General features: G+C 43.9%; 1 protein-coding gene across 4 annotated transcripts in view; it reads right to left on the bottom strand.

Moving 5' to 3' along the window:
* Positions 1 to 27,071, bottom strand: part of RAB7A (RAB7A, member RAS oncogene family) — a 79,651-nt gene that overhangs the window by 13,274 nt on the left and 39,306 nt on the right. For all 4 annotated transcript variants that reach the window (XM_055259102.2, XM_055259103.2, XM_063630250.1 and 1 more), the window contains one exon: positions 2,162 to 2,222. In XM_055259102.2, the coding sequence (XP_055115077.1) occupies positions 2,162 to 2,214 (53 nt within the window). In that variant the 5' untranslated portion in view covers positions 2,215 to 2,222. The remainder of the gene's footprint in view (positions 1 to 2,161; positions 2,223 to 27,071) is intronic.

Below are 27,071 nucleotides of genomic sequence, written 5' to 3'. Positions count from 1 at the left end.
AACTGACACGTATTACTTGAAGCATTTAAAAGAATCTGCCTGATCTGAAGGACAAGAAACTGTCCTCACAGCAAAGGGCAATGCCAGTAGCCTTCCAAGCATTACACTTCTGAAGTTTTGTGCTTTCTCTCTGGGTAAAAATACAGGGTACAGATGTGGGGCAGATGTAGAAAAGCTGCTTACATGTTTTGGCACAGCCAGGTCAAATGGTAGAGCCTAGTATTATTTTTTCCATTCTAGAAGGATGCCAGCAAATATACTCCTTTCTAAAAGAAGCTTCACTATTAAGACTGCTCTGCTATTCCAACAGTATCCCTGATATCTTAGATGTTTCTCCATTTAGTGGTTGCTATTTAGCTTGATGAAGTAACACCAGGAGGAAAACCTTGGCTTTGAGCAGACATACACCACTCAGACAATTTGCTGCTTTAAAGTTTAAAATCTGAAGCAGAAAAAGCACCAATATATCACCAAAACAAATCTACCTCAAAGAATGCTCCTCCAAATATGTTTTCCAGTAAGAAAACTCAGCAAGAGACAACGTGTGATTTTTGTGTGATGAGGTTAAGGTAACCTAAAGATAATACAAAAACCTTCCCCCATAGCCAGTGATATCACCTTTCTTGGCCACAAAGGAACATGTTCATATTTGTGTTAAAGAACCTGGAGGTACCTAGACAGCCTAAGGCAGTGTTTTCCAACCCAGACCATCTGACCCAGAATCTACAAGAGGAGAGGTGGCAAAACCTGCAATCGAACAAGGGCTTGGTGAGACTTTTTGCACAAGTTTGGGGAAGGCAGGCCTAAAAGCACTATCTTTCCATCCCGATGGGGATGGAGTTGCGGGGTAGGAGAGACAGCACAAATCTAGGCCCTAGCCCATTGGTCTGGGACTGGGCAAATGCTAGTGAATAAAAGGTTCTTCAAAGGCTGGGCATGGTGGCTCAAGCCTGTAATCCCAGCACTTTGGGAGGTCGAGACGAATGGATTGCTTGAGCCCAGGAGTTTGAGACCAGCCTGGGCAACATGGTGAAACCCTGTCTCTACAAAAAATACAAAAATTTAACCAGGAGTGGTAGCACATACTTGTGGTCCCAGCTACTCTGGAGACTGAGGTGGGAGGATGGCTTAAGCCCAGGAGGTTGAGGCTGCAGTGAGCTGTGATTGCACCATTCACTCCAGTCTGGGCAACAGAGCAAGACCCTGTCTCTCACACACATACAAAAAAAGGTTCTTCAGGTGATTCAAATAAGCCAATCAAGACAGAAAAACCTCTGGCTTTTCAAAGGAAGGGCAGGGGACTTTGGAATAAAGAAGCATACCTGCATTTGCTATTGTTGTTATTTTAAAAAATACATAAGCTTCCAATGAGTCAAAGCTTTCATGGGTCCCTTCAGATGCCAAGTCTGAAAAGCCTACCACAGAATCTTTTTATTTTAAGAGTTGGGGTCTTGCTCTGTCACGCAGGCTTCAGTGCAACGGCATGATCATAGCTTGCTACAGTCTCAAACTCCTGGGCTCAAGCCATCCTCTCGCCTCTGCCTCCCCAGCAGCTGGAACTACAGGTACGGCACCTGGCTAAATTTTTTTGTAGAGACAGGTCTCAAACTCCTGGGCTCAAGCAATCCTCCCCTCAGCCTCCAAAGCACTGGGATTACGGGCATAAGCCACCTCACCCAACCTACCACAGAATCTTAAGAGCCATTAGAGTTAGCTACATGGTTAGTGGCACATCTAGAATCAGAACCCAGTTCTGCCGTCCCAGGCTCTTTTGCAGATAGATCTGAAGCAGGCACAGCAGTAGGAGGATACTGTATGGTGCACTTAGAATGCACATCTGCTAGGCCAGATGCCAATGGCAATACATCTACGTAAGGAAGACTCTCCAGGCTGGCCGGCCTGGAGAAAAGGGATTCCATGAAAATGCCTATGCTTAGTTGAGTTCAAATACCCACCCGTTCCCCATAAAAATCATGCTAAAAACCAGAGAACAAAAGGTTATATAACAAGGGATCATCTAAATTTCTGCCACCGAAGGAAACATGTAAAGCCCTAAGCCTCACTATGAAAGCAGGAAGTGGCAGCACGGACAGTGTGGGCTCTGCAGCAGAGAGGCTTAGCTCTGAGCCAATCTGTTAGCTCAAATTCATGAGAAACTTACCCAGAATCTCCCAGGATGATAACCTTCAGCAACACTTTCTTCCTAGAGGTCATCCTTCAAACTAAAGGGGGAAAAGGAGAAATCACTGTGAGTGTGATGGAAACACCAAGGCAAAACACCTCCCTTGCACAAATGTCTGAGCAGCCCCAACAGTGCAGGGCCCTGAACCTTCCTGCTAGTTATCTTCTTTCCACCCAGGGGGCCCTGACAAAGAACAGTATCACTCACCAGAACTCTGGACCCAATAGCTAGGCAGAACAGCACAGCAGGGCCATCCTGCCCCTGCAAGCTGTTGGAGAGAATGTATTCTCTCGCTTGGGTGGTGGATCAATTGAATGGATTGGCAATTTGAACTAATGCTCCAACTTACTCAACAGCTTGGTCCTTGCTTCATTCAGGTTGCTGCTTCAGTATCACTTTCTCAAAGACGTGACCGCTTTATCTAAAGCAGCATAACCCCTCATTTGCTCTCTAGCCCGTTACTCTGCTTGCTTTTTCTTCAGAGCACTTACCCCTAATTGACATTTTTATGTACTGTATTAATCTGTTCTGTCCCTTTTCTAATAATCTCCATGAAGACAGTTTTACTCCCCACTGTATGCTCAACGCCAAGTAGAAATTTATTAAATGTCGGGTACCGTCTGAATACTTGACTCTGCAGCTCTAGGGACTACTCTTTTCCAGAAGATCTTTCAGGCAGCCTTGTCTACTCATGACCAGAAGATGTGAAAAATGCCTGATCTCTGCTCAACTGTCTTCCAGGACTTGCCACAGCATGGTCTATCTACTCATCAAGACAGGGCTCCTGCCGTAATTGCCTCTCATTTGCCAGGGTATGACTCAGTGACTTCCAGAAAATGAATGGGACTCAGAAGAACTACTTGTTAGTTTCTTCTTTAACCACCTATCTTTTGAAGGCAAGGCTGACAGCAGTGCCTACAGTGGGAGTGACTTAAGCAGCAAATATGAACCCAGGCCACAGGGATTTCTATTCTGGTTTTGCCGCTTATTAATTCAGCTATATGACCTTGAGCCAGTCATTTAATTTCTCTGTTGGAATAGGGAATATAGCGATGATGGCTCTTATGTCTTAAGAATGCTGTGAAGACTGAATGAATAAAATGCTCAGGACAGTGACTAGAATACAGTAGATGATTAGTAAATGATTAGCTACCATCCTAAGGTATGCCAAATACAGAGATGAGTAACAGAACAGAGTCCAGAAGACAGTGAGAGAAGCAGCAGGTTATAGCTCCTAGGCAAGGTAATCCAGCTATCCCCCTCTTTCCAGATGCTTGGCTGTCAATTGTTCTCTTTCTCAACAGATGGTATTACACCCAAGACCACTAACTAAAAGGAAATACCAGACCTGACTACTGTCCTACAGGGCAGGATTTGCTAACAAGGCCTACGCTCTTGAAAGTGACCATCTTCGATGGCTTCAGAGTCTGTTTCTGGCTACAAGAACAGTATGGGAATAGGAGCCAGACCAGAGGATGATTTGCTAGGCACACACCCCAGGTCCCATGACCTATGCAGAGGGTCAAGCTGTTTCTCTGCCAAAAGCCTCATGCCCATGGCTGGACTGTGAAGACGGTGTATCCCAGCCCACCAGCATTCATCTAGGAAGTTCTTGACTAGTGCTAGTTAGGGGCAGTATAAGAGGACTTAGAGTTCTGTCTTCCATCATAATCAGCACTGAGAGGTATACCCCAAACTATCCATTATATGTGGAGCCCCACTATTCCCCTACCTTTCTCCCCAGGGACCACTTTGACTGGTCAAAGTTTAAATGTCACACTCTAAGGTCTGGTATCACATTTCAAGATAGAGATCAGATGATGATAGTGGGGGCAAGTTTCAAATCGAAAGAAGGGGAGGCCGAGGTGGGCAAATCATGAGGTCAGGAGTTTGAGACCAGCCTGGCCAACATGGTGAAACCCCGTCTCTACTAAAAATAGAAAAGGCTGGGCGTGGTGGCTCATGCCTGTAATAACAGCACTTTGGGAGGCCCGGGCGGGTGGATCACAAGGTCAGGAGTTCAAGACCAGCCTGACTAACATGATGAAACCCTGTCTCTACTACAAATACAAAAATTGCTGGGCACAGTGGCTCATGCCTATAATCCCAGCACTTTGGGAGGCCGAGGTGGGTGGATCATGAGATCAGGAGATCGAGACCAGCCTGGCTAACACGGTGAAATCCCGTCTCTACTAAAAATATGAAAAATTAGCTGGGCGTGGTGGCACACACCTGTAGTCCCAGCTACTCAGGAGGCTGAGGCAGGAGAATGGCTTGAACCCAGGAGGCGGAGGTTGCAGTGAGCCGAGATTGTGCCACTGCACTCCAGCCTAGGTGACAGAACGAGACTCCGTCTCAAAAAAACAAAAAACAAAACAAAATTAGCCAGGCATGGTGGCACGCGCCTGTAATCCCAGCTACTCAGGAGGCTGAGGAAGGAGAATCGTTTGAACCCGGGAGGCGGAGGTTGCAGTGAGCTGAGATCACGCCACTGCACTCCAGCCTGGGTGACAGTGTGAGGCACTGTCTCAATAAATAAGTAAATATTAGCTCAGAGGGTGCCTGTAATTCCAGCTACTTGGGAGACTGGGGCAGGAGAATCGCTTGAACCCACAGGAGGCAGAGGTTGCAGTGAGTGGTGGGGAAGGGAAAAAAAGGCTGGGTGTGGTGGCTCACACCTGTAATGCCACCACTTTGAGAGGCTGAGGCAGGTGGATCACTTGAGGTCAGCAGTTTAAGACCACCCTGGCCAACATAGTGAAACTCCGTCTCTACTAAATACACAAAAAAATAGCCAGGTGTGGTGGTGCGCACCTGTAGTCCCAGCTACTCGGGAGGCTGAGGCAGGAGAATCAGTTAAATCCAGGAGGCAGAGGTTGCAGTGAGCCGAGATCACGCCACTGCACTCCAGCCTGGGCGACAGAGCAAGACTCTTTTTCAAAAAGGGAAAAAAAGAAAAGAGATAAAAAGATGATAAAAGGATCTGCAAAGATATTTGGAGAATATTTATGAAAGTGACTGATTTTGAGAATGGGAAGAGGGATTTGCATAACTTGCTTTATTAATAGGTTTCACTGGTGTACCAATGTTGTTTAATAATATTAAAAAGAAAAAAAACAGGAAATATACTTCAACCTCCACACTCCCACATGACAGAATTCATGTTTGTTTCTTTCCCTTTGAGTCTCTCCACACGTGTCACAAAGCAGTGACTGTGAGGCCACCTTACGTCTTAATGTCTAATATTCCTCTGAGTGAATTAAGCATTTAAATAGCCATTCCTGCTCTTTATTTAATATAACAAAAATTTGGAAAAAATGCTGTAATCTATGGGATTACTTCCTTGAGATACAGCAACACCTGTGTGAGGGTTGAGGGGTGGGTACATCTTTCTAGATTCTGACTCATAAGACTATCACAGGCCACATTTGGCACAAGTCCACTGAGAAAGACTGGGACAGACAAAGCTGGCAGGCAGGGCAGTGGCAGGTCATCAGCAGCAGAAGTTCTTGCAAGAGTCCATACAGAAGATGGCTCAGGCACAGGGAGACTGTGCCGACTCAATACCTTGACTTAGAATGCTCAATCTTGGGTGTGCAAGTATCTCTTTCAACAGCTCCTTAGGCTCCCCATAAGGACATGCCCAGCAGAGTCACTGTGTTCCATGAAACAAAAGCCTGGGTGGCCCATCAGGTATCCATGGCTCTTTCCCATCCAAATGTAATTTACCAACCAGGGGACATTTTACCATAAGGACCATGCCCAGAAACAAATGTTATGTTCTGCCTTAACTAGCTCCCAGGGAAACAGAGCTAGAAGGTTAAACAAAGGTCAAATTCTCATGCAAGGAAAGGATTTTGTCAACTGTAACTCTCAGATTCTGTTTAGGGATGGGATTACTGAGCCCAAAGCAAAGTTTTGGCCAGGCACGGTGGCTCACGCCTATAATCCCAGCACTTTGGGAGGCCGAGGAGGGTGAATCACCTGAGGCCAGGAGTTCGAGACCAGCCTGGCCAACATGGTAAAACCTGTCTCTACAAAAAATACAAAAAATTAGCTGGTCGTGGTGGTGGGCAACTAATCCCAACTACCAGAAAGGCTGAAGCAGGAGAATCGCTTGAACTCAGGAGGCGGAGGTTTCAGTGAGCTGAGATCACACCACTGCACTCCAGCCTGGGCAACAAGAGCAAAATTGTCTTAAAAAAAAAAAAAAAAGTTTTCATGATTTTTGCTAATTCACTTTCCTGAAAGATTTTTCCAATTTATACAACAATCACTATTACAGTGGTTAGCAGGGGTATAGGACTTAAATGAGAAAAATAATTTTACAGAGAAAAAAAGAATCTGAATAGACTGTTTGTTTTTTGTTTTGAGGTGGGGAAGGGAGGCTGGGGAGAATTTAATTAAACAATTCCGTTTTTATTCATAAAAATAAATAAATACACAAGAAATGTCCCTTCCCCTAAAACATTAATGACAAGAGACTTGCCTTTACAGTCTTGAAAAGCATGTTATAAAAATACATTATTAACAGTGGGGTGCTGGAATAGGACTAAACCGATCAAGGAAAGAGACACCAGAAATGAACAATTTTGACAAATATGGCATTATAAAATTCAGTGGCAAAAAGATGAACAATTCACTAAATGGTAAGAGCCAGAAAAATTTTGGTGAGAATTAAGATCTCTACATCTCCTCTTCCAAGAGATTCCCAAAGGAGTAAAGATTTAAATGTAAAAATGGTTACACATGAAGCAGAAAGGAATACACACAAATATTAGCAAGTTGTTCCATGTGGTGGGATTACAGATGTTTTTGTTTCCTTATACTTAACTGTGACTCTTAGAGGAGCACATTACCTTTACACTCAAACAGCCACCTCCACTTTGGACAAAAATGTTCATCTGTTGATTTTTTAAAATCAATTTCCAATGACAAAAATCTGCATTCATCATGTAAGACAAATTATACTTAAGTGCAGATCTTCATCTTCACTCAGAGCTTGCTAAGCATGTCAGAGTTGCTGCAAATGGTACTAAACAGCCGATCCTAAGAATTCCACATCTTCTTTCACCAGGACATTGATGGCTTTAAACTGGCAAAAGTTAAAAGGTGTATTTTTGTACTTAATGTTCTCCCAGATCAAGAATGGGACACTTGTTTCTAGAAAAGAGCCAGGGGCCAGGCGCGGTTGCTCATGCCTGTAATCCCAGCATTTTGGGGGGCTGAGGTAGGTGGATCACGAGGTCAAGAGACTGAGAAATCCATCCTGACCAACATGGCTAAACCCCATCTATACTAAAAATACAAAAATTAAGCTGCGCGTGGTGGCATGTGCTTGTAATCTCAGCTACTTGGGAGGCTGAGGCAGGAGAATTGCTTGAACCTGGGAGGTGGAGGCTACAGTGAGCCGAGATCGCACCACTGCGCTCTAGCCTGGGCAACAAGAGTGAAACTCCATCTCAAAAAAAAATTAAGAAATACCCAGCCTGGACAACACAGGGAGACCCTGTCTCTACTACAAATAAAAATTTAAAAAACTAGCCAGGTTGGCCGGGCGCGGTGGCTCACGCTTGTAATCCCAGCACTTTGGGAGGCCGAGGCGGGCGGATCACGAGGTCAGGAGATCGAGACCACGGTGAAACCCCTTCTCTACTAAAAAAATACAAAAAAAATTAGCCGGGCGTGGTGGCGGGCGCCTGTAGTCCCAGCTACTCGGAGAGACTGAGGCAGGAGAATGGCGTGAACTCAGGAGGCGGAGCTTGCAGTGAGCCGAGATCGCGCCACTGCACTCCAGCCTGGGTGACAGAGCAAGACTCCGTCTCAAAAAAAAAAAAAAAAAAAAAAAAAGAATACTATTTCTATAACTTCCCATTTAATATTTTCAGACCACGACTGACTGCAGATAAAGAGGATTACTATATCTGCAAAGCCATCAAAACAACAGTGTAAAATGCAGGAGATGAAACTGAACCAGGTGTTTATCACATCCATGGTCAGACAGCAACTAAGTGGCAGAGCTGGAATTACCAGGAGTGTCAGCCCAGGTCCTACCATGCCATTTTGCAGTACCAGCTCTCACCCAAAGGAGGATTCTGGCTCGTGAGGGCTGGGACTTTTAACAAGTCTTTTATGGCAATTCAGGCACACACACCAAGTTTGGAAACCACTGATGTGAAGAGTCTACAACTACTGTTCTGATTTACATGTTGTGCCCCATCTAAAACCATAATGACAGCACTAGGTATTTGAACAAATGCTAAAGTTTCAACAAAGCCATGACAGTTAAACCAATGAATGTTCTACAGTTTGCTAACATTTTTAGTTGCTTGGTGTTTCCAAGTTGCCTGCCTGCAACAGCTGGGTCCTAATCACAGTTGGCTTTTCTGCTCCCCTGCACTGTTCCCACCCTAATTATGGTATCAAATTAAAGAAAACTCAGGAAAGTACGAAAGAATGAAGACAAAAAGCTACTGACAATTCCATCTCCCAGAAGCAATCACTATTAGTATTAGAGTATATGTCTTTCTAGTTTTCCTTCAAATGGTTGAGGTTATATACCATGTGTAACTTTGCATCTTGCTTTTTCTATATTAAATATCTTCCCATGTTATTAACATTAAGGTTGCATGATATTCAGCACATGGATAATCTCAAAATTTCCCTTGCTTCTAAGTATGCATTGTTTTCAATTATGATGAGATGAACCTACATACACACTCTGTCAGCATAATCTGATCAGACTCACAAATGTTTTAATCACTCAGCATTTCTTGGATTAGTAGAATACATTTCATCCATGTCCCTCTCAGTCTGCTGATGGTCTTTGCCTACCCTGCCTACTAGAATGTGACTTATTGCACATATGATCTAAATATAGCACTGGGAAGGAAGTATCATAGCGATACGGAGTTCGGAAGTAGCAGGCTTCTGAGTAGATTCCAAAGTAACATTCCACACTTTCACCAGCACGGAACATGGGTAAATGTCTCTCTCTCTATCTCATTTTCTTCCAAGACTTCATGCTCTGTATATGACCATGAGAGAAGACCCAGCAGTCATCCTGCCCTCAAAACTGATAGACTTCAAGGCTCAGAGTGAAGTAGGCAAACGGTATTTGCTCATAAAGTTTTGGAGAAGGTCATGAGGAGAGACTAGAAAGGCATCTAAAGTCACATAATACTACTGCACTGGGCATCAAGCAGAACAGCAGTATCTGTTGTAGGCAGACTCTTCTCAACTTCCCAAACTGAGGAATCTAATTAGCGCCTGAATAGTGAAGACCCCCTGAAACAGCAAGACATCACTACCACTTACTGAATGCGCTTTGTGCCGGGCACTGTACTACAGACTTTCCTGGGGCAATTTGTTTACTCCTGCAATAAACCAAGCCTATAGGGATACAATAATTCCCATTTAACAGATGAAGAAAAAGAAGCTCATCAGCAGTCACTTGGTTTCTAAAAATACTCATTCTGGGGAGGGGGCAGGAATAGAAAGACCAGTAGTCTGACAAGGAAGAAGGAAGGGGATGAGTGGATGGCTCTGGCCAAGCCATTTCTGTGAAATAATGAAGTCATTTGGGGGCACTCGGGAAGTAGGCTGTCAGTCTGTTGTTCCATTTAGAATTACCACCTCTAGGAGGAAGCTCAGTAGGAAAAGACAGAAGCCTTCAAAAAGAAACATTAAGGATCTAGGGGGGCAGGATAAACACTTTCATTACAATGAAAATATCTAGTGAGAGAAGCACATCAAGGAGCTGACCAAATATCTTAAAGAATTTTTTTTTTTTTTTTTGAGACAGTCTTGCTCTGTCGCCCAGGCTGGAGTACAGTGGCGCGATCTCTGTTCACTGCAACTTCCCCCTCCAGGGTTCAAGCAACTCTGCCTCAGCCTCCCAAAAAGCTAGGACTACAGGTGCCAGCCACCACGCCTTTTTGTATTTTTAGTAGAGATGGGGTTTCACCATTTTGGCCAGGCTGGTCTCAAACTCCTGAATTCAAGTGATCTGCCTGGCTCAGCCTCCCAAAGTGCTGGGATTACAGGCATAAGCCACTGTGCCCAGCCTAAAAAATTCTTTTAATCTTTTTATTTTCAAGAGACAGGTTTCACTATGTTGTCCAGGTTGGAGTGCAGTGGCTTTTTACAGGTGCAATCCCACTACTGATCAGCGTAGGAGAGGTGTTTGATCTGCTCTATTCGCAACCTGGGCCGGTTCACCCTCCTTGGGCAACCTGGTGATCTCCTGCTTCTGAGGGGTCCCTCTACTGATGCCGAAGTTAATGCAGACACCCAATTGGCATAATGCCCTAAAACCCAGAACTCCTGTGGCTCAAGTGATCCTCCTGCCTCAGCCTCCTGAGTGGCTGGGACTATAGGTATGCACCACTGTGCCCAGATGCCAAAATTTAATTCTGTTCTCTCTTCTACAGAGTTAAGAAGCTCTACTCCAATATTTGGTAATCCCAGCTACAAGGGAGGCTGAGGCAGGAGACTCACTAGAACCTGGGAGGTAGAAATTTCAGTGAGCTGGGATTGCATCACTGCACTCCAGCCAGGGCGACAGAGCGAGACTGTCTCAAAAAAAAAAAAAAAAAAAATCATGCCATGAATAGAACTCTTAAGCCCCAGGACTACTAATCATTGTGTTATTAATTTTACTATATTAATCAAACATATACCAAGGGCAAAAGTAGATACGAGACTATAAGGAGAAATCATACGAAATGCGAAAAGTAAAATACTACTGTGATCAAGACGTGTTAAGTTTACTTTAAGGGTAATTACCTTAGTTGGGAGAATTACGGAAGGATTCCTCTGGGAAGAACTGAACCTGGATGTGAAGGGGGAAAAGGGAGCAAACAGTTTTCCTTAAAGAACAGCACATGCAAGGCCTTACTTGGAGGGGGATATGAAAATGAGGTGCCTGGACCTGATCATGCAGGACACAAAGGGCCGTACTAAGGTCCCAAAACCACAAAGTAATGAGAAGCCTGACTTGTGGAGATTTCTAAGCAGCAGTGTTCATCCTGCAGAGCCAGCGCCCTGCCTGCCTGCAGTGGGGAGGGGAGGAGATCCTGAGGTGGACAGTGAGGATGCTGCGCCACCTTCAGGCAAGAGAGGACTGCACTAGACCAGTGTGAAAGCAGAAGGGAATGGGGACAAAGTAAAGGTGGATGGCATCTAGTGATGGATTGGATTGGGATGGGTATGGGAAATGAGGGAAAACGTCAAGGAAGTCACCTGTGTTTACGTCTCATGGGACCAAGAGGATTTCTTAGATCAGGGAAGTCTGGAAAACAGTGAGATGTTTCTTGGGGAGGAATTGTGTTTGATTTTAGACATGCTAAGTTTGAGGTGACTCTCAACCAAGTCTATTTTTAAAGATACAGTGGTATTTAGTTATATTTAAGCTTCACTGTTAACTGAGGGAATACTAGTTTGTGCTAGGATTTTATGGCTGAAGTCTATCTAGATGCCTGTGCTAAATTGGGAATGTTGTGTGCATTCACCAGACACGGAAAGCAGAAGAGAAGAGATGGCTGGACCCGCCATCTAGAGGTCTGCTGTCTGGTGGCCCAGATGACATAATCATGGCAAAGTACAGCAAAGGAGAGAGCACTACAAGCAGAAATAATGTTTTCTTTCTTTTTTTTTTTGAGACGGAGTCTTTCTCTGTCCCCCAGGCTGGAGTGCAGTGGCGCGATCTCGGCTCACTGCAAGCTCCGCCTCCCGGGTTCACGCCATTCTCCTGCCTCAGCCTCCCGAGTAGCTGGGACTACAGGCGCCCGCCAACACGCTCGGCTAATTTTTTTTTTGTATTTTTAGTAGAGACGGGGTTTCACCGTGTTAGCCAGGATGGTCTCGATCTCCTGACCTTGTGATCCGCCCGCCTCGGCCTCCCAAAGTGCTGGGATTACAGGCTTGAGCCACCGCGCCCGGCCCTAGAAATAATGTTTTCAAAGGCAAAACTAAACAGCTGAACGTGCAATGCCTAAAAAGAAGTGTTCAGCATGTTAAAAATAACTGGTCAAAACATTTTACTGGTTATCAATCCCTTAACAAGCTTCAGAGAAGTTCCCAGAAAGCATGCTGGAAAATGTTAAATGACTGGAATGAGAAAGAGCAAGATTGATGGGTCAGGTACAGAGAGCAGCTAAGCATCAGGGGGGTGGTGCAGTAAGTTATCTTGGCAGGCCAATGAGACAGTTGGGATGCAGGAACAAGGCCTGAAGGCATAGATCCACCAAGGCTAGAGGCCTGAGTGGGCACATAAAAGCAGCCAGGTGAGGGAGATATCTAGTCTACCCTTACAGTCCTTCTCCAGAATACACCTCGTTCCCAGCCACCACATGGCTTGTCTCAAGTGGGCTTGCCATTCTTCCCACAGGGTCCCACCTCACCCCCTAATGTAATGCCCTTTCTGCCCAGGAGCCTGCTCATCTGGAGGGGGCAGGTGAGGTCTAGGCAGTGTTGAGAGCCTGTCTTCCTGGACACCACTCCCTCAAATCCAAGAGCACCTGGGGCCCGGACGCCTTTTTAAAAAGCATACTTGAATCGTGACTACCTGGGTCTCTGCCTCTCATCCAAGTGGGGGTAGGGCAGGAGGAGGATAGGGCAGGTGGGAGGTGTGTGTTTGTGGGGGGCAGGGGGGGTGGGGGATAAATTCTCCTTGAAGGTATTCTCTCCTTCATCCCCAAATTCCTAATCCCAGTAGTGCCTGTGGTGCAAGGGCTTGGTAAACAATAGTGCAGGGACAGTGGACATGCCCAGAGGCCAAGGAAGAAATGATGGAGAATGCCAGTCTGTCTTTGTTTAGATATACATTTTCGGGTCACTGCCTCTGTGAGAGTGCTTTCTTTTAGGCTCCCCTGAGGGCTGCAGCTTCTTAGCACAAGACACTCTCTTACTCAAATGAAGACTTTGAGCCTCTTGCCCATTATGACACCTCATATGTACCACTAAGCAAGAAAAGGTGGGCTGACAATTCTGGCCAAGGAGAATTCTCTAAAGCAGCAACAACAGTGTTACCTGGACTCTTATACTTAAAACGTATAGACAGTACTTCCTCATGCTTGGTGACCTGTGATCCTTTGGTAATAAACAGTTGAAGAGAGTAAACAAAATCTAGAGAGATTATACGAGACATAAAGAATGCCTGGGCACTTCCTCCACCCCACCCCCACTTCCAGGTTTCAATAAATTCTGCTGACAGCCCTGCATCCTACTAGAGCCTACTATGGACAACAGAGGCATGCTGATGTGTGTCACAAGGAGGGGTGGCTAAGTATCAGAAGGTACAGTCACTTTTGCTGGTCACAGCAGGCCTTTGTGCCATGAACACAGTGCTGTCCCTTAGAGCCAGCCCATGGAGCTTATGTGGCACTATCAAAGGTGACCTTGCACGCTGCTTGTGAGGCTGGGAAAAGAGCACAGGGAGGAAGACAGCAAGCATCTCCACCCATGTGGGCAACAGCCTGGATGGATCATGAGGGAGAATGGTTCTGGCATGTGCAGTGTTTGTCCATTCAGCTAGAGCTCAAATGGCATTTTCTTCCTGAGAATTCAAGATTTACACAACTTGTCTAAGGCTCCATAGCTAGTCATGTGCAAGGTAGCAGGCCAGGTTCTATTTTGTCCCATTCAAAGATGCTTAAGGAACTTGAGATCACAGTCCCCATTGTAGGTAACCAGAAGGAAATGCTCCCAAATTCTCAGGAAGACTGCTAATTATACTGAACACTGGGGAAAGAAAGATGGTTAGAAATTGCCAAAACAAGACAATGGAAAGCCAACCTTCCGGTTTTAGGATCACAACCACGGGTTTTGTTTTTGAGATGGAGTCTCGCTCTGTCACCCAGGCTGGAGTGCAGTGGCGCGATCTTGGCTCACTGCAACCTCTGCCTCCCAAGTTCAAGGGATTCTCCTGTCTCAGCCACCTGAAGAGCTGGGATTACAGGCACGTGCCACCGCACCCAACTGATTTTTGTATTTTTGGTAGAGATCGGGTTTCACCATGTTGCCCAGGTTGGTCTCGAACTCCTGGCCTCAGGTAATTCAGTGCCTCGGCCTCCCAAAGTGCTGGGATTACAGTGAGCCACCGTGCCCGGCCACAACCATGGGTTTCAATCCCGCCTCAGATACATTCAGCTGTGTGAACTGTTTTTTGAGACAAGGTCTCTCCCTCCTTCCCAGACTGGAGTGCAGTAGAGTATGATCACTGCAGCCTCGACTGCCGGGGCTCAAGAGATCCTCCCACCCTTGGCCTCTTGAACAGCTGGGACTATAGGCACACGCCACCGTGCCCAGCTTTTCTTCTTTGAAAAAAATTATTGGTAGAGATGAGGTCTCTCTACATTGCCCAGGCTGGTCTCAAACTCCTGGGTTCACGCACTCTTTCCCACCTTGGCCTCCCAAAGTGCTGGGATTACAGGGATGAGCTACCCCATGTGGCAGCTGTGTGAACTTAAATGCCCCTCTGCTTCCATGTGAAAAATGAGAATCCTCAACAAATGAGATAATGAACAGATAGCTCCTAGCATTCCATTTGACACATGAAATATGGGTGGCTTTGTTATGAGGGCTTTTCTAACTTAAATGAAAAATATGCACTTAATCAACAAGTATTATTCTATCTTCCAAATCTCACTACTGTAATCTCTCACACTAACTTCATGATTTTTGCTATATCCATGTCAGTGCAGACACGTGTCTAATGTCCTTGTTATATTTCTAATACAAATTATGCATTCAGCTATATACTACCTAAAACTGCAGTGTGATCTGCATTGGTGTACTGTTAACAAACATGGCAGTGGAGACTCATATTTAGCATAAGACCCTTGTCATTTGAGGAAGATATGGAGACCTTTGTGAAGTCCTAATTGGCCAATTCCAATTTTTACAAAGGGCAAAAATGCCCTTTGTTAGAAGAAAAACAAAGCAGCACTGAAACACGGGCACTGGGTCACTAAGTGGCTCACTCCCATATACTAATTTGAATTCTTGCCTCCACTTTTATTGTTTTGCAGTGACCACTTAGGCCATGGCCCCGAAGAACATGGGTTACCACTCATGATCCTATCCACTTCATGCTAAAATATCCTATGCTCTAACAGCCTCTTTCTGGGCCCCACTTAAATCTGATCATGTGTTGCTATTTTTAATTCAGAAGCAGTAGTCACTGACCATGAACTAGGGGGTAAACACACCAAATCCAGTTCAAACACTTGCTGAGTGCCATGAAGTGTCCATTACTGAGCTAGGTGCTGGGGATGACCTACAGACAAAACTGCAAACACTTTCTTACTTCAAATAGGGGCCATCTCAGTTCTCTATAAGCTGGTAAGTACAAGATTGTGTCCCGTAGCTTTGTAAGTGTTAAACTGGAAACCTCAGTGGCTATATTCAACTAGCTACTTCACAACTCCTTCCTGGACAAGGGCATCTAATTCAGAATTCACAATTCTGAAACCACCTCCACAGAGTTGACAAAAATGGCCTGCTGGTTCTGGATAGAAATACAGTTACAACAAAGCATTAATTAGACTGCACTTTGGCCCCTTTCTTTGTTGCTACAAGTCTGACCTTTTGCATCCCCATTGTTCCTAGAGATAGGATTTCTAACATCAGGGTCATAAGATTGTGTAAAAATTGATTTGTGTCTGCACTGTTCCTATAGACAGCACCTCTGACATTAGAATCATAAGGCTTTTATTAAAGGATCGCTTAAAATGTATATCAGACCCCAATTCCAGCAACCAGTTTGAAGACCCCCATAGAGGAACATGATCAGCATTGAGAATACAGCTTCTCTCCCTGTCCCATGACTTCACTCTGCACTCTTTGACCAATCAACAATCTCCACACTTCAGCCCACTTAAAACCCTTAGAAACCCCAGCCCCAAACTCCCTAGGGAAATGGATGTGCAGTTCTCTCCTATCTCCTCATGTGGTAGCCCTTTCTCAGCTGGGCACGGTGGCACACCTGTAATCCCAACAATTTGGGAGACCAGGAGTTTTGAGACCAGCCTGGGCAACATAGCAAGACCCCCGTCTTTACAAAAAATAAAAAATTAGCCAAGCGTGGTATCGTGCCTAGTCCCAGCTACTCAGGAGGCTGAGGCAGGAGAATCTCCTGAGCCTAGGAGTTCAAGGCTGCAGTGAACTATGATCTTGCCACTGTACTCCAGTCTGGGTAACAGAGCAAGATCCTGTCTCCAACACCCCCCGCAACCCCAACACACACACAACTCTTTCTCTGCTACAACCCAGTGTCTCAGCATTGCTGCATACATCAGGTAATGGACCTCTTATGGTTACAATTCTATGAGGCCAGCTGTAGAACAAAACCAAAGCACCTGAAACTCAGCCACAATGAATCTCTCCTTTATTATTTTTTTTTTTTGAGACAGTCTTACTCTGTTACCCAGGCTGGAGTGCAGTGGCGTGATCTCGGCTCACTGCAACCTCTGCCTCCTGGGCTCAAGCGATTCTTCAGCCTCCTGAGTAGCTGGGATTACAGATGCCCACCACCACGCCCGGCAAATTTTTGTATTTTTAGTAGAGACGGGGTTTCACCATGTTGGCCAGGCTGGTCTCGAACTCCCGACCTCAGGTAATCTGCCCGCCTCAGCCTCCCAAAGTGCTGGGATTATAGGCATAAGCCACCGTGCCCAGCCCCACAATGAATCTTTAAGTCATTTTATTTCAGCTCCATATTAGTTGATATACTTGGTCCACAACACTGAAACATCACCTGGTTTCTGCCCAAACACTTTCAATAATGATTAACTTACTCCTATGTAGTGTTCCATCTTCAAACTATTCTAGCTGAAAAATCATGCAGTGAACTAGATTCTGTCTCTGCGTAGTTCTTCTCCCTGCCTTGTTCTGTGAGGCAGCAAAGTACCAATCTAATCCTTTTCCCATGCGATATCCCTCATTATTTGGAGACACCCAGTCTCTCGATCACCAAAACTGCACATCTCTGGTTCTCTCAACTCTTCTGCGAGCAACATGGCTTCTAGACGCCTTAACTTCTTGGTTGCCTACCTCTGGCTGGATTAGGCTCCTTTTATTTCTTTAAATGTCTGTATCTTTGTACACGTACTATGCATTACTAAAACAGGTTGATGCTTTAAGAATGTCACATATGAAGAAAAACAGGATGACTGAGCATTTTATAAACTTCCAAAACTCCAAAAACTTCCTCAGTTCTGAATAATACTCATCATAAGTATGATTAGCCTTTAGTGATTTTAACTGCCCAAGAAATATAACAACAGTTGGTTAGGCTTCACTATGATGCCAATCCCTGATTAGTCTAGACCACACATTCCTAACAGAGGTGATAACTAACATGGATCTGCAGTCCTCTAGGAGCCACAATGTATGCACAGTATATCCATGGTATTAAAATTTCATTGAAGCAGGGGAGACATTAGGAAAAAAAGGTCTAAAAAGGCTTGGGGGTAAAAGAGAGCTACAATAATGAAAAAAAATTGAGAAAACTAGTTTAAACCTGAACTGTCCAATATAACAATTACTAGCCACCGGTGGCTATTTAAAGGAAATTGCATGGTATCAAATACAGTCACTCAGCCATAGCTACTAGATTGGACAGTTCTACTATATGGTGTTGGTCTAAACAATTCTGAGGCATTTTACTAGGATTAATATATACTCTTCAAACATCTCAAGACTCAATTTATAGCCCTTACTCGTTTCACTACTTGATATCTACACCATCTTCTTTCCCTCCTGACACACAATAAAAATACTGGCTCTTTGGCCAGGCGCAGTGGTTCATGCCTGTAATCCCAGCACTCTGGGAGACTGAGGCGGGCAGATCACTTGAGGTCAGGAGTTCAAGACCAGCTGGCCAGCATGGTGAAACCCTGTCTCTACTAAAAATACAAAAATTAGCCAGGTGCACAACTGTAATCCCAGCTACTTGGGAGGATGCAGTGGGAGAATCGCTTGAACCCGGGAGGCAGAGGTTGCAATGAGCCAAGATCGCGCCACTGCACAGGAGACAGAGTGAGACTCCATCTCAAAAACTAAACAGAAATTGATCACACTGATTGACTGGAGCAGCTTTTATAGAGTCTTTGGCTGAGCAGGGTAAAGTTTTAAAACTTCAATGCAAATGTTTACAATTCTGTGTAACACCAAGTTTTCTCTGATTACGTGTGAAAATCTGCTAGTGATAGTTTAGTTTCATCAGATTGGAGACAGTCCTCTTGAGGAGTTCTAAGGAGTTTTGTAAGGCAGTCACGTGTTTTATTGTCAAGTATTATAAGAACCATAGAGGCTGGGTGCAGTGGCTCTTGCCTGTAATCCCAATACATTGAGAGGACTGCTTGAACCCAGGAGTTTAAGAACAGCCTGGGCCACATAGGGAGACGCCATCTCTACAGAAAACAAAACAAAACAAAGAAAACCTTAGCCAAGTGTGGTGGCATGTACCTGTAGTCCCAGCTACTCGGGAGGCTGAAGTGGGAAGATCACTTGAGCCCAGGACGTCAAGGCTGTAGTGAGCAGTGATCATACCACTGTACTCCAGAGGCTGGGTGACAGAGTGAGACCCTGTCTCAAAGAAAAAAAGAATCATACTGAGAAACAACAGAGTGCAGAGATAATCTACGAAATGGGAGAATATATTTGCAAAACATATATCTGATAAGGGCTTAATACCCTAAACATATAAGGAACTCAAGCAACTCAACTGCAAGAAAACAAATAATCTAATTTTTAAAATGGGCGAAGGACCTAAAAAGACATTTCTCAGAAGAAAATAGACAAATGGCTAATAGGGGTGTGTGTGTGTGTGTGTGTGTGTGTAGCTCAACTAATCATCAGGGAAATGCAAACTAAAACCACACTGAGATACCACCTCACACCCGTTAGAATGGCTACTATCAAAAAGACAACGATTGGTGTTAGGATGTGGAGCAATGGAACCCTTGCACACTGTTGGTGGGAATGTTAAATCAGTACAGCCATTATGGAAAACGGTATAGAGGCTGCTGAAAGTATTAAAAATAGAACTCCCATTTGATCCAATGATATAGCCAAAGGACATGGAATCAGTATGTGGAAGAGATCTGCACTCACATGTTCACTGCAGTATTATTCACAGTAACTGAAATATGGAATCAACTTAAGTATCCATCCATGGACGAATGGATCAAGAAAACGTAGTTGGTCAGGCACAGTGGCACACACCTGTAATCCTGCAACTTTGGGAGGCCAAGACGGAAGGATTGCTTGAGCCCAAGAGTTCGAGACCAGCCTAAGCAACATGGTGAAACCCCATCTCTAAAAAAATTAATACAGTAGCTGGGTGTGGTATTGTGCACCTGTGGTCCCAACTACTTGGGAGGATGAGGCAGCTGGGCCCTAACGGATCGGGATCACTTGAGCCTGGGAGACCCAGGCTGTAGTGAGCTGTGTTCGCACCACTGTACTCTTGCCTGGGCAACACAGTGAGACCCTGCCTGTAAAAAAAGAAAAAAAAAGAAAAAAAAAACGTGGCATATATGCACAATGGAATACTGGCCAGCCTTTTAAAAGAAAGAAATTATGTCATTTGCCACGATGAGGATGAACCTGGAGAACATTACATTAAGTGAAATAAGCCTGGCACAGGAAAGACAAAAAAGAGCATAACCTCACTTATCTGTGGAATCTAAAGAAAACAAACTCATAGAAACAGAGAGTAAAATGGTAGTTACCAGAACCTGAGGGTAGGGTGACTGGGGAGACAATGGCCAAAGGACACAAAATTTCAGTTAAACAAAAGAAACAGGAGATCTGTTGAACATCATGGTGACTATGATTAATAACAGTGTACTGTATACTTGAAAATTGCTGAGACTAGATTTTAAACATTCACACCACAAAAAAAAGTATGTGAGGTAACGCAAATGTTAAATAGCTTGATACAGCCATTCTACAATGTGTGTATATATATTTCAAAACATCATATTGTACACCACAAACATATACCATTTTTATTCATCAATTAAAAATTTTTACTTGTCAAGTTAAAAAAAAAAAGAATTCTAGTTAACAGGCATTTCACGGGGCTAGATTTATATTCCTCAACAATTTCCTTATGAACACTTCCAACAACATCCCAAAGTAAAATACATTCAGTCAGGTAAAGGATAATCTGTCTCCACACTTGGAATTTTTTAATGCTTCAAAACAAGTGTAGTAAATAATAAAAAGCATAACATTATGCCTGCTCAGGACAAATGGCAAAACTTAAACTTAACCTCTACCACCATCCATGGGATACAAGCCCCAGAGAATCAGGAAGCCCAGAGAATGTGGCACGGCACTGCTACTAAGAAAGGAGAGAAGGGGAAGAGGCGAGGGATGTTACACCAGGTGAAAGGCAAATGTGTCCTTTTCTCTGCTAGTGGAAGAAGGGTGGAGACTAACGGAAGACAGACTGAAATAGAGTTGACCAAGACAATGGGGCTCAACAGAAGGCAAGGTGAATGGTCTCACTAAAAGCCAGGTGGCCTACCAGTTCCCATCTGAACACAAGTTGTGGCCAAAGACCTACAAATGTCCAGGTTGCATTTCTACCTCTCCTCCCCAGTATTACTGCTATTCTCCAATCAAAGGACCCCAACCAGGGCTCTCCATGCTCAGTGGCCCACTCCTCATACATTTAAGAAAAGGACATTAAGAAGGGATGTTGGCCGGGCACAGTGGCTCACGCCTGTAATCTCAACACTTTGGGAGGCCAAGGTGGGTGGATCATCTGAGGTTGGGAGTTTGAGACCAACCTGGCCAATAATGGTGAAACCCCGTCTCTACTAAAAATACAAAAATTAGCCAGGTGTAGTGGCTCACACCTGTAATCCCAGCCATACGGGAGGCTGAGGCACAAGAATCACTTGAACCCAAGGCTGGGCACGGTGGCTCAAGCCTGTAATCCCAGCACTTTGGGAGGCCGAGGCGGGCAGATCACGAGGTCAGGAGATCCAGACCATCCTGGCTAACACGGTGAAACCCTGTCTCTACTAAAAATACAAAAAATTAGCCGGGCGTGGTGGCGGGCGCCTGTGGTCCCAGCTACTTGGGAGGCTGAGGCAGGAAAATGGCGTGAACCCAGGAGCGGAGCTTGCAGTGAGCCGAGACCGCGCCACTGCACTCCAGTCTGGGCAACAGAGCGAGACTCTGTCTCAAAATAAATAAATAAAAGAATCACTTGAACCCAGGAGGCAGAGGTTGCAGTGAGCCGAGATTGTGCCATTGCGCTCCAGCCTGGGCAACAGAGCGAGACTGTTTCCGGAAAAAAAAAAAAAAAAAGATTCAAGAGCCTTTCAGTTCAAAAGATGATCCAACTGACTGGAAGACTGGTTGAAAGGTGAACTATTTTGCTACCCTCTCCCAACCACTCTCCACCCAACACCACAAAGAGTTAATATCAAAGGAATCAAAAATTCTGGCCACATAGCATTTATCTCTTGCTGACATTAGAAACGGGGAAAGGGGAAGTCACTCCTAGGGGAGTCAGACTGCCAACTCTTACCTAACAGCATAAGTTTCTGCAGGCTTTTAAACCCTTAATTGAGTCTTCCAAATCAGATACTAGGGACACAAGACAACCACCACAAGTCCAATGATTTGCGAAAGGGCACAAGTCCATTTTGTGGCTACCATCCTCAGAACAGATATCCAAAGTAGAACATGCTTCTAAGTGCATCAGGCTTAAAATAAGTGTCATATCACCCAAGTACACTAACAGATTAGGCTTAACATGTAACTATTAGGACATGTTAGGAATTTAATTCACAACCCCCTATCCCCATCAAAAACATGTTTAAGCAAGAGTTTTAAACATGTGTTATGGAAGAAAAAAAAACAGAGACAATAGTAGTATAAACTCTCACATTCTGTAAACAAATTTTAAATAAAAAAGACCACGGGATGTTTCCAATGGGAAAGTGCAATATTTAGATTTATACTCTAAGCTTTGGAACACATCCTTCTGGGTTATATGATTCTAGCCTTTCATTACCCTTCAGCAACTCTTAAGTTGTGCAGAACTGATGGAAATGCAAATCACTCTTGTCTATGGATATGTAAATGAACTGTCTTGATAATCTTTCCCTGTGGAAAAGCCAGTTGTGTTCATTTCGACATTACTGACATTACTACATGTATGTCTGCTCTTTGTTGTCCCCCTCTCCCTGAACTGGTTGTAACTGGTTGTCTTATGAGTTAAAATTTTTAACATGTGTTCATTTTATACTTAAAATGAGTCATGATCTTACCCTTTTTGAAAACTATCTTCTAACAATATCTCCACCTGAGTTTTGAGGGTGTTTGGATCATCTTCAGAAGCAAAATATGTTTAGGAGAGAATTTAAGGAGTGACAAGAGTCCTCATAGTCTACAAAATGGTTACACAAAGGTTGGTCAGAATGCAGTGGCTTCCAGGGGTGAAGCCAAGGCATTTAGATCTGCTCCTTATTCATATACAAGAACAACTCTGGTGTAACAGACCAAAGAGACTCTCAGACGCTCTGGTTCAAATCAGGGCTCTGAAACTTTAAAAGTAATTGCAAAAACCGCAATTACTTTTGCACCAACTTAATATTAGCTGTACAAGTAAAAGTTCAGTTATCTGGCCTCCTTCAGCCTTCTACTAAATCCCTAAATCTGTAAAAGGTGGATGGTTTAATTTTCTTGTGCTCCTGTGAAGATATGAGTACAAAGATGGTAAGATGCCAGAGACCAACGCCTGGTACATTACCAATAAGTGGTATCTTATTACCATTAAGCATAATATCTCACCACCTCTTGAATTTCTGGAACCAATGCTGGTTACTGACAAAATGGTGTAAGCCCCTTATTAACCTGCTACAACATTCTCCAGCTCACAGTGTTATAGAATTCTTTGTTCTTTAGCCAGAGCAACTACAGAACCTATTTTAGTCTCCACTCTTGAAGATGAGCCCCCCAAACTGAGGAAATTTTCTACCAATTATAGAACTTAAAATTGTAGGCTGGGTGCAGTGGCCCACACCTGTAATCCCAGCACTTTGGGAGGCCGAGGTGGCCGGATCACTTGAGGTCAGAAGTTTGAGACCCACGTGGCCAACATGTTGAAAACCCCATCTCTACCAGCTAAATACATAAATTAGCTAGGCATGGTGGTGCACGCCTGTAGTGCCAGCTACTCAGGAGGCTGAGGTGGGAAAATCGCTTGAACCCGGGAAGTGGGGGTTACAGTGAGCTGAGACTGCACCACTGCACTCCAGCCTGGGTGACAGAGTAAGACCCTGACTCAAAAAAAAAAAAAGTCACATTCCCTTTCTTAACATTTAAATATTAGGGGAAATAGCGGCAGAGCTTTCAGGTTACCCTAACAAGCAGTCAGTTCCCAAATGCTTATGGAAAAGAGAAGTATAACGATTTGCTTTATGTCAAAAAAAAAAAAAATCATTTACACTTGGATTTTTTCAGGAAGAGAAAGATGGGAGATTTGCCTTCTTAATTACAATTTATTAAGTTTTTGGATTTTTTTCTTTATACCCCCTTCATTTGATAGCAGAAAGAACGAAACTATAAATCACAGAGACAATGCAGGAGATGGGGACTGCACACTGGATTACAGAGCTGGCTCATGAGGGGCATTCACACATAAACTGACAGATGACTGAGCAACTGATGATCTACTTTTGTAACTGGCTTTCTTCCCCTCCCCAGTGACTCTCCAGTGTATCCGGTGAGACAGGTTATAAACTTAAATGCCTTCTGGATACCTGAGATCCCAGCTTAGTTTAAAATCCAGTCCCATTTCAAAAGACTGTCAGATCTTGGGTTAGGCAAGGATTTCTTAGATATGTTAAACAAAAATGACAGGAGGCCACTGATTTGGAATGAGCTCCTGCACTAGGCCTCAAGAGACTAGATCAAACAAAACAGAGTCACTCGAGCTAAAGTTCCACGTCACCAAACGAAAAGTAAGTTGTGGGCTGGGTGTGGTGGCTCACGCCAGTGCTGTAATCCCAGCACTTTGGGAGGCCAAGGTGGGCAGATCACAAGGTCAGAAGTTTGAAACCAGCCTGGCCAATGTGGTGAAAACCCATCTCTACTAAAAATACAAAAATTAGCTGGGCGTGGTGGCAGGCGCCCGTAGTCCCAGCTACTCAGGAGGCTGAGGCAGGACAACAGCTTGAACCCAGAAGGCAAAGGTTGCAGTAAGCCGAGATCACGCCACTGCACTCCAGCCTGGGCGACAGAGCGAGACTCCGTCTCAAAAAAAAAAAAGAAAAAAGGAAAAAAGAAAAGTAAGTTGTTTATCTGATCTTCTAAAAAATCAAGAGAGACAGAATACCCAAACAAGCCAGTTTTAGCAGGCATGATAAGGAACTACCCTCTGCTTTAATCCTTACAAAAAAGTAACCTGATATTAACCAATCAGTTATCTTTCAATTACTGTTTCATTGCTCCCACCTTGCAAAGCCCATTCTTCTACTACTGCCCATTGGGAGTTTTCATCCTATTTTGTAGAATGGAGGCTGCCCTCATTCACGAATTGCAAATAAAAGCCAACTAAGATCTTTAAATGTGTTGTAATTTTGTCTTTTAACAGATATCACATCAAAAGCACAATCCCTAGAAGGATTGACAAATTGGACTTCATCAATAGTAAGAGCTTCTGCTCTTCCAAAAACACTATTAATAGAATGGAAAGACACAGACTGAGAGAAAATATTTGGAAATCACATATCTGACAAAAAGACTTGTAATCAGAATATACAAAGAACTCTCAAACACAGTAAGAAAAAAACCAACCCAATAAAATAAGTGGGCAAAAGATCTAACAGATACTTCACCAAAGAATAAGTAGGTGAAAAGATGTCTGTTCAACATTGCTATTCTTTAGGAAAATACAAATTAAAAACATAATGAGACACCATCACATACCTATTAGAAAGGCTAAAAATTTTTTAAATGACCATGCTGTGTTGGCAAGGATATGGAGCAGATGGAACTCCTGTACACTGCTGGTGAGAATGTGAAATGGAAAAACCATTTTAAAAATTAGATATATATTTTGGGGTGATGAAAATGTTCTGGGCCGGGTGTGGTGCCTCATGCCTGTAATCCCAGCACTCTGGGAAGCTGAGACAGGCAAATCACTTGAGCCCAGAAGTTTGAAGAAATCCTGGGCAACATGGCAAGACCCTGTCTCTACAAAAAAATACAAAAATCAGCTGGGTGTGGTGGTGTACACCTGTAGTCCCAGCTCCATGAGAGTGAGACCCTGTTTCCTTAAAAACAAACAAAACAAAAAAACAAAAAAAAAAAAAAAGAAAGAAAAAAGGAAAGGAAAGGAAAAGAGAAAAGAAAAGGTTCTGTAATTAGATGGTGACAGTTGTATAACCTTGTGAATATTTGAACTGCACACTTTAGGCTGGGCACAGTGTCTCACACCTGTAATCCCAGTACTTTGGGAAGCTAAGGCGGAAAGGCTGAAGCTGGGAGTTTGAGAGCAGCCTAGACAACAAAGTGAGACATTGTCTCTACAAAAAAAAGAAAAAAAAAAATTAGCCAGGTGTGGTGGCGTGTGCCCTTAGTTCCAGCTACTCGTGGGGCTGAGGTGGAAGGATCACCTGAGCCTGGGAGGATGAAGGTGCAGTGAGCTGTGATCACACTATTACACTCTAGCCTGGGCAACAGAATGAGACCCTGTCTCCAAAAACAAAACAAAACAAAACATGCACACTTTATATAGGCAAATTTTATGATGCATTAAGTATTTCAACTTTTTAAAAAAAGTTAAAACACGCCTACCATATGCCCCAACCATTCCCCTCCGAAACAGCTACCTACCCAAGGGAAATGAAAACACAGATCTAGACAGACTTGTGCACCAGTGTTCACAGCAGCTTTTGTTGTAATAGCCAGAAACGTGAATCAACCCAAATGTCCATCAACAGAAAAGCTAATCAAACTGTAATATAGCTATACAATGAAATACCACTGAGCTACAAAAAGGAATGAACTATAGATACATACAGCACAAATAAAATAATAATGTCCAATGAGGCCAGATACTCCCCCCCAAATACACAGTATACTTAAAGTATATATACAGATCCCATATACACAAAATACCAGAAAATGCAAACTAGAAAGCTGATCAGTGGTTACCTGGAGAGGGGTAAGGAAGGGCAGCAGGCAGGAGGGTGAATTACAAAGAAATACTGGGATACTTCAGGGTAATGGATTTGTTCATTCTCTTGACTATGGTGATGGTTTCACACAATACAAACCATCTGTGAATGGTATGTATTCATAGATACATACATATGTCAAAACTCAAAGTGTATAGTTTCAACATGTATGGCAATTATATTCCAATGAAGCTGTTCTTTAAAAAAAAAAAAAAAAAAGGTATAGTCAGAGGCCAGGAGGCTGCAGATATCTGAGGGGATGACATGGAAGAAGCAGCCAATGCATTGCCTCAGTTCTCACTGCATTCACAATTGCTGAATCTGGATTCCAGCTTCAGCTTTTCTTAATTCTCTGCTGCAAATGTCTGCCTTGTGTTGTGTTAGCACCTAAAGTCACATTAGACAGAAACTTTCCACTCACCCCATCTGTCCTTCCCAAGAGGAATATTTTCTCTTGTTCTCATACCCAAAACCACTTCCTATGTCCCTTTACCCCAACCATCACATCTGGTTTAGCCCCAGCCAATACAAATCTTTCCCTAACCTCTTTACATTTCCACAATCCTAGTTGCATCATTACTTCTTGACTCTTGATTTATTTCCTTACCCCAGGCTCCCTTCACTCTACTCCAGCTTGCTTTGCTACACACAGGAGCAGCTACTGAAAGCCAAAG

The sequence above is a fragment of the Symphalangus syndactylus genome, chromosome 21 (genome assembly GCF_028878055.3).
Source record: "Symphalangus syndactylus isolate Jambi chromosome 21, NHGRI_mSymSyn1-v2.1_pri, whole genome shotgun sequence".
Classification (NCBI taxonomy): domain Eukaryota; kingdom Metazoa; phylum Chordata; class Mammalia; order Primates; family Hylobatidae; genus Symphalangus; species Symphalangus syndactylus.
Note: the sequence above shows the minus strand (reverse complement) of the source record. Positions and strands in the feature narration are given on the sequence as shown.